The following is an 8,953-nucleotide window of genomic DNA, read 5'->3' as shown; positions in this document are numbered from 1 at the left end:
ATATTTATGTATATTAGTTCATATTATTTATTAATTTACATTGTACAGTGTACAATGTAAATGAAATTTAAATTTAAAAATTAAATAAAAATTGTACACCTACGCAATATTTAATATTATATCATATTTAATTACGTATTCTATAACACACTCTCATACAGTACACAAATACGCTAAACAATCATACATTCACAACACTACTCAAAATTATATTATTTACACAAGCATAGTCGGGCGCAACCGCTAGTATGCGGCAAAGACCCCGACTATGTATAACCACTGACGTCAAGTGGACCGAGTCTCTGCCGCTTGTACTCCTCGGCGTAAGGAGTGCGTTCAAAGAAGATATTCAGTCTTCGTCGGCTGAGTTGGTTTACGGTGAGCCGCTTCGTCTACCGGGCGAATTTTTCGGCCACGATGTTGCCTACTACACCACCGACATAACCGAGTTCTCAGCACGGATGAAGTCTTTTGCCGAGAAGGTACGTCCTGTTCCACCACAGCACCACTCCAAGCACAGAACCTTCGTATTCAAGGACCTGAAAACTTGTAGTCACGTATTCCTTAGGGAAGAAGTGATACGTGACGCATTACAGCCAACTTACACAGGTCCACACGAAGTACTCAAGAGAGGCGCCAAAACGTTTGTTGTTCGCGTCCTGAACAAAGATATGACAGTAAGCATAGACCGCCTTAAGCCAGCTTATATACTGTCGTCCGATGTTCCAGTACTCCGGCACAACATACCAAAACTTCCCGATTCCGACTCGGATCCAAAACCAGATCCAGGGCCTCCACACCAGCAGACGACTCGATCGGGGAGAAAAGTACGTTTTCCCGATTATTATCGACCTAAGTAGGTCTCTGGAGGGGAGTGTTGTAGGTGTTTCTACTATATTTATGTATATTGGTTCATATTATTTATTACGCAATATTTAATATTATATCATATTTAATTACGTATTCTATAACACACTCTCATACGCTAAACAATCATACATTCACAACACTATTCAAAATTATATTATTTACACAAGAATAGTCGGGCGCAACCGCTAGTATGCGGCAAAGACCCCGACTATGTATAACTACGTACGTACTGGTCGTCGCCTGCGCCACGACTCGGCCGCCGCTCGCGGCCAGTCGGGTTTGATCAACGCTACGTTGAGACTGTGTCACTCCTCGACTTACGCGTACTCTTTTGCTTCGTTACGATTTATTGCTTTCATCTATTTTGTATTATTGTGTTTGAACTTGCTACTGTTTTATCTGTGCCTTCTGTACTCCGTAATTTCTCCTTCTAAATATTGTTAGGTATACCGTCTATGATTGGAAATAAACTGTCCATCCAATTACGGACTCGTTATTGTGCCGCCCGGCACTGGTGACCTTACACCACCACCATCAACGACTACCAAAACCCCGTTTTGCTCATTTTGGTGCTACATGTGTCTAATAGCAGTATCTTCACTTCATTACTTTTTTAAATTTTTTTATTGCTTAGATGGGTGGAAGAACTCACAGCCCACCTGGGGTTAAGTGTTTACTGGAGCCCACAGAGATCTGCAACGTAAATGCACCATCCACCTTGAGATACATGGCTGCCCCATCCTTCAAACCGAAACGCATTACTGCTTCACGGCAGAAATAGATAAGGCGGTGTTACCTACCCGTGCGGACTCACAAGAGGTCCTACCACCAGCCTGCCTAATTTCTATTTTTCCTGCCGCCTCCTGTCGTGCAGCATTTATACGCTTTGTTTCGAAGGGTCGAGTAGTTTTTATCAAACTGGAGTGTAGTGTTCACATCTTTAGGCTTTTGGTGATTCTAGGCACCACATAATCAGAATATATAACTTCTAAAAAGTAATTAACGAAATTATCGTAATGTTTTGTAAAATATTGGCTCAGAGCATAAGTAATCTGTAGGAACAAAAGATAATTACTAATTAGGAGATAATGTACGTATAAGGTGTGGACGGTCAAGGGAGAATGAGTCATTATTGCAAACACAGCGATTAGAGGGTCATTCGCTTCCTCATAACGTTAATTTACGTTTGCCCTAACGCTTGCGTTAACGTTTGCCTCCGACTTGAATGATGACTGTAGTCAAATATTTCAAATGGAACCATCGAATTCGTCATAGAAGTTGAGGCGAGTATAAATTTATCCTTTATTTATTTATTTTATTTTTAGATGGGTGGACGAGCGCACAGCCCACCTGGTTTTAAGTGGTTACTGGAGCCCATAGACATCTACAACGTAAATGCCGCCACTCACCTGGAGATATGAGTTCTAAGGTCTCAAGTACAACGGCTGCTCCACCCCCTTCAAACCGAAACGCATTACTGCTTCACGGCAGAAATAGGCAGGGATGTGGTAGGCCGACTCACGCGACGGGGCAAGCATTTTTAGCCTCTTCAAGCACCGGTCACCGTCCTCGTCGAACGCTTCGTTTACGACGAATAATTCTACGGGTTAACTAACCCATAGACACAACCCACTGAGTTTCTCGCCGGATCTTCTCAGTGGGTCGCGGTTCGGAATCGATGGTAGATTGTGCGAAGCACTGCTCTTGCTAGGGCTAGTGTTAGCAAATTCTCTCAGATTGAGCCCGTGAGCTCGCGTAGCTGGAATAGCCCCTTAGGCTACCAGCGAATAGGTAGGATTAAAAAAAAATAACTGGGCCGTTGTCATATCCTCGTCGAACAAATCATAGCATAGCTGCTGAGGGAAGTGGCTGCAATTATTGTCGACAACGATTCGCGGCGGGCGATATTCGACTTCTGCGAGTGCACTTCTCAGTAACACATCATTATCGAACTAGTGACAGAGATAAAGATTTATCCCGAATTGTTGTTCTTTATGAGTTAAGACCGCAGAGAATCCAGAGAATACGAATCGATTCAATTGCCTTGATGATACAGCTAGTTCTTCATAACCAAATAAAAATGTACGTATTTAAATGTTGAATAAAATAAATTATTCCACTGAATACTGATATCAATAACTGAATTCTGTTTCACCATAAAGGTTTATTCGTTTACGTAAACTTTGAGATTGGCCCTAACAAGGCAGCGAGAGGCGAAGAGCGCGCCGGTGATTCCTACTCTTAAAATCCAATTTAAATGCATTCCTCTGTGCCACAGGGGCCCCGCCGATACGCTCTGGGGGCCAATTAAGTTATTCATCCTTAACATTTCATTGCTCGAGTTACGTACTACTTTCACGCTTTATGTTCGTTTTAACCTGAACTCGTAATAAGGTTTCCTCTAAATTATTGTGTAGGACTTCGATTCACGGAATTCGGAATGTTTGTGAAATCTTTTTCTTTTTCCATTCGTTATAATAATATCGAGAGGTGATTTGGTTATTTGGTTTAAGCGACATTTCGCTTAATACGAGACATTTATCTTTGTAATTAAAGTTACGTTTTATTTGGTACTAGCGACCCGCCCTCGCTTCGCTTCGGAAACTGTAATTTATTATTGATTTCTCCACTATTAAATGGATGTTATTATACATATAAACCTTCCTCTTCAATTACTCTATCTATAAAAAAAAACCGCATCAAAATCCGAAATTTTGCAAGGTTTACTTGAAAAAAAAAAATTCTACACTAATTCATCACCGGATCACTTGCTAGGTCAATTTCATCGACTTTTGTCCAGCCATTTCGGAGTCCGTACATAATATACATATACATTCACTTTTATATATATTATATACGCATATAGAAGATAGATGACCACTAGTATTCTAGTTAATAAAAATAAACTAGAAGGTGCTTGTAGTTTTATTTACTGTAAGCGTCGAAAGTTACGACTCGACATAAATGTAGTTGTGCTTTTCACCGCCTACGATTTCATTCATTCTAAAATCTAATTTTACATTTTTTAATAACTCTATGAATAAAGTGGTCGCTTTTGAACATAATGATAGTACTTGTGTGCAAATGCATTTAAAAACGAATAAAACTGAAGGTATGTAAAAAAATATACTTTTTATTATTTATGTATAAATTAGATAATAGTTAGCACAGTATTTATATTCCCACGGGAGCCCTCTTCTTTTCTTTCGCAAAGGCGTTTGGCAGTCTGACACAGTGGCTTCATTTACAAAGCGTACAACATTGGAGTGCCAGACAGTCTCGTGCTGCTCATCATAAGAGGTTTTATTGTGAAACGTTAGTTCCCGTCTCGAGTAGAGGGAACCCGCTCTCTTCTTTTTCTTATCAACCCACAGACGTCCACTGCTGGACATAGGTCTCCCCCAAGCCTCGCCACAAAGATCGGAGCCACCCTGCCTGCATCCAGCGGGTACCCGCGAACCTCCATAGATCGTCGGTCCATCTTGTGGAGGCCTACCCACGCTACGTCTTCCAGTACGCGGTCGCCATTCAAGAGTTTTCTGGCCCGAACGGCCATCCGTTCTACGAGCAATGTGTCCCGCTCTCACATTCGTCAAATCTCGGCCGGAGCTCTTCAAGGCTCTGCTCTTTCCCTGTTACTATTCTGTGATTCAAGTAACATAATCTGGTCGCCGGCTATCTACTATTCGAGCAGGAAGATTTACATAGCTTATAAAGTAAAAACAAAGCCGTGCTCCTTAGAAGGGGTTGCCTCTCGACACTCCTTCTAGTATCCTCTCCCGTAATGGGCGCGGTAACATAATTCCCCCGATAACTGTCTTTTGCAAGCCCATACCTTGAACCGCGAAGGTCAAATACTTAGAGATCATCCTTGACAGAGGGATGACATTCAGTCCCCACATAAAGTCAGTACGCAAACAAACTGCGTTTTTACTAAATCGTCTCTAGCCCGTGATCTGCAAACGAAGTAGGTAAATTTTCTTTTCGTAACAAGGTCCCAAGCAACAAAAATTACATCTGTAATCAGTAAAATTTCACTAATTACATAGGAAATTGTTACTGGCATGACTCATTCATTCATGAATAGTAATAAAATGCTACGAAAAATTGTTTAAAGCCCAAAACTTTCGGAAAGTCATTTAAAATGCAATCTAAGAAGCCTAATAGAAACGTTCACTAAGGAACGTTGCAAACTGTAATGGGTTCAGGTGAAATTAACGCAGAAAAATAGGAAAAGTTAGAACGAGTTTCGTTGGCAAGGCTTTTTTTTTTCATCGTCGACTAGCGTTGTGATTGTAAACTGGTGAATTTATAATGCTATTTCCGAACTTCGCTTCATAGGGAAGTTTTAAGCCGGTTCATAATTTAACTTCCGAGTACGCAACGCAAATCGCTTGACGATTCGATTTCCACAACGGTAGGAAACTAAATAGTCGTTTGTAAAAAAACACGATATTTTCGGTTATTTTTTCAGTTATTATGAAAACAAATTTGTACCGTAAAAGCAAACCGTGACAAAATATGTAATAACCACTAATGCTAGGATAATTTGTTTGAACAGAGAAAGGAAATAGTAGAAAATTTGTGGAATGTCTTCCGGATAAAAGTTTTTGTTCCGAATATTTTCACACACGCAATCCAGCGAATTTAATTTAAATTTTCACCATTACGCAGGTAGCACACAGCTCTCGTTTTCTATAGAAGTGCTCATGAACGATAACCACGTGGAAACGGGTAAACTCCACAATGAAGTCGTCTGTTGATTTAATCACCGCAATCCACTCATCAAGACTTTGTAAAAATATTTTATTCCGATAAAAAATAAATCTATCCAAAATAAAATCTCACAAAGCTTAGTAACCGAATTAAGTATAAAACGTTTCTTCCCTTGGACCTCTCGGACCCTGTTTATTTGAAAAGGATGCGATGACTCAAGCAGATTTGCAAGATCGCTGTGCTCCTCCAGTGGATTACTTTGCAACTCCTTTATACGGGAGGCCAGTATCATCACTACTTAAGGATATTAAAATCCCTTCTATTTGTGTAAGGAGCTTGTTTTCCCGCTGAGTTCAGAACGTTTATCGTGTAATCCTAAATAAGATAGTATCGATTGAGGTTTTGGATTCCGAAGCATAGGCCCGTGGACTTTGGTCGGTCGCTTTAAGTAATCGTACCAAAGAACAGATAATGGTTTCTAGGTTGTCGCACTAATGGTATTGAAACGAAGGTATATTAATGATTCTATAAATGTGTTTAATGATTCAAGGAATTACTTAAAACTGAGTGACGGTAGAGCATATTTAAAATCTGTATTGGTTAGTGCCATTGGGGTTTCTATTTTTGCCGAGAAGCAATAATAGCTTAAAAGACAGGATGGGGAGGATGGATAATACGTAGTTTACAAAAATAATTGTTTAAAAAAAACAGGAAATTCTATGAAATATACGCATCCATTTTAAAAAAATGTTCTTTTTTTCTAATTGATGAACATTGGTAGCTCAGTGTCAACTGCAGGCTAGCGATATTCAAAAACATCATACTGGTGAATTTCGAAACCTGTCTTTAGTCAGCAATTGCAATTGCATTATCACTATGACTGTGGAAACTTTCGAATTGGAACACGTGGTTGCTTCGCAGCAAATACAAGCAAATAGATGTTCGAGAGATCTCGGCACAGAGTCGGAATAGAAAACCGTATCAATAACTGATAAGATTATCATTAAATAAGGTCGTAAAATTTCTAGCCAAATTATAAATTTTTAAGAATGAAAAAATAAATATAAGAGTATTTATGGCCGTGATTATGCGTGCTGATATAACTAGTCAGGTCATAAGTATTGTCACACAGTAAAAACTTTTCTTTTAGAATGCTGGCCACAAAAAAGTTTATTGAATTCGAATTTCGAATTGTTCATGAAAATAAAAATGTATACTTTTAGAATTTTACTCATTTTTAAATATGGAGTGGACGCTTAAAAAAGACCGTGTTGCAGTTATTGCGTTGCATCGTTGCGGTTACGCGCCAATTCAAATTTTTAACATACTGAAAAATTTGAATATAACCAAAAGATTCGTTTATCGTACCATCAAACGATACAATGCAGACTCTAGTGTAGATGACAGGTCAAGAAGTGGTCGCCCTCGGTCTGTTAGGACTCCAGCAGTGATAAAAGCTGTGAAGGCGCGAATTCAAAGAAATCCCAAACGTAAGCAGAAACTGTTGGCCCTTCAGATGGGGTTAAGCAGAACCACGGTGAAAAGGGTGTTAAATGAAGACTTAGGGCTTCGGGCATATCGAAGAAAAACAGAACATCGTTTGAATGCTCGTCTAATGGACCTGAGACTGAAGAGATGCCGCGCTTTGTTGAAGCGGTACGCGGGAAAAAAATATCGGGAAATTCTTTTTTCGGATGAAAAAATTTTTACCGTAGAAGAGAGCTACAACAAACAAAATGATAAGGTGTACGCACACAGTAGTGAAGATGTGAGCAACCGTATTCCGCGTGTCCAACGAGGTCATTTTCCATCCTCGCTCATGGTATGGTTGGGAGTTTCTTATTGGGGCTTAACAGAGGTACATTTTTGTGAGAAAGGTGTAAAAACGAATGCAGTTGTGTATCAAAATACAGTCCTGACGAACCTTGTGGAACCTGTTTCTCATACCATGTTCAATAACAGGCACTGGGTATTCCAACAAGATTCGGCGCCAGCTCATAGAGCGAAGAGCACACAAGACTGGCTGGCGGCGCGTGAAATCGACTTCATCCGGCACGAAGACTGGCCCTCCTCCAGTCCAGATTTGAATCCGTTAGATTACAAGATATGGCAACACTTGGAGGAAAAGGCGTACTCAAAGCCTCATCCCAATTTGGAGTCACTCAAGACATCCTTGATTAAGGCAGCCGCCGATATTGACATGGACCTCGTTCGTGCTGCGATAGACGACTGGCCGCGCAGATTGAAGGCCTGTATTCAAAATCACGGAGGTCATTTTGAATAAACTTTAGTGTCATAAGAATCTATGTTTTGTTAAGTTCATTTTGGTATATGAATGGTTACATAATGAATAAACTTGTTTCAATTATTTTACATTAAACATGTGACAGAATTTATGACCTGACTAGGTATATAATTACTCATTGAGAAATCAGCATCAAAATAAAAACTCCTTCAAGTGTCCCCTATTTTACGTAAATAAATTGTTTATTTACAAAGTCACCATTTATTTTTCATTTAACTTTTACGAGTTCGTCGCAGCTGTGTTTATTTTGTTAATTCTACAGATATAATTATTGATTTATAATTAATAAATTAATTACATTTTTCACGGCAGTTATTTGGTTTATATTTAATAATGCGTGAAATTATTGTAATTACCATAGTAATAAAATAGTATATATACATAAGTTAACGGAGCTTCAATGTATTCACTATATAATAATAAGCCCTGTCCATTACTTGCCTAGTCTAAGAAACCCAAAATTTAAAAAACTTTGTCAAGCAGCTTGGTAAGTTATTCATAATCTATTTCTACTATTCTGAAGTGTTATTTAATATTGAATATGTGTGGTATATTTGTGGCCAGACATGTTTACGGCCCGCATTTTATTATTATGATTACTTAAACAGTACAGTATAAATGTCGCCATATGTAGGTATACTTGTATATACCTAATCGTGGTAGAAATAGGGCGCTATGTCGACTCGCGCTAAGGATATAAAATTGTACTCATTATTGAAGTTTTAGCTTTCATGTTAATTCTTCGAGAGAGTCGTTGGGTGCATAGCTTAGGGTATTTGGTTTTTTTTTTGTTGGTTAGATGGGTGGACGAGCTCACAGCCCACCTGGTGTTAAGTGGTTACTGGAGCCCATAGACATCCACAACGTAAATACCACCCGCCACCCACCTTGAGATACAAGTTCTAAGGTCTCAAGTATAGTTACAACGGCTGCCCCGCCCTTCAAACCGAAACGCATTACTGCTTCACTTATCAAAATCCTAGCTTTTATTCGGATAGCCAAGAAGTGACATGTCCAGTATAATTGTATGCATTGCAATCACAAAGTATGCGCTACATAGAT

At 39.3% G+C, this 8,953-nt stretch overlaps 1 protein-coding gene across 1 annotated transcript; it reads left to right on the top strand.

The window, feature by feature from the left end:
• The first annotated feature begins 248 nt into the window (after window positions 1-248).
• LOC149501681 (uncharacterized) lies at window positions 249-860 on the top strand. Its single transcript, XM_089732553.1, has one exon. It carries the CDS (start codon window positions 249-251, stop codon window positions 858-860), a length of 612 nt encoding a protein of 203 aa, XP_089588679.1.
• Window positions 861-8,953: the final 8,093 nt, after the last annotated feature.

Source organism: Bombyx mandarina, chromosome 13 (assembly GCF_030267445.1).
Source record: "Bombyx mandarina strain Sakado chromosome 13, ASM3026744v2".
NCBI lineage: Eukaryota > Metazoa > Arthropoda > Insecta > Lepidoptera > Bombycidae > Bombyx > Bombyx mandarina.
Note: the sequence above shows the minus strand (reverse complement) of the source record. Positions and strands in the feature narration are given on the sequence as shown.

What these genes read in the sequence shown, in the direction of transcription:
- LOC149501681 (XM_089732553.1), top strand. Translation starts at nt 249, where the DNA reads ATGCGGCAAAGACCCCGACTATGTATAACCACTGACGTCAAGTGGACC.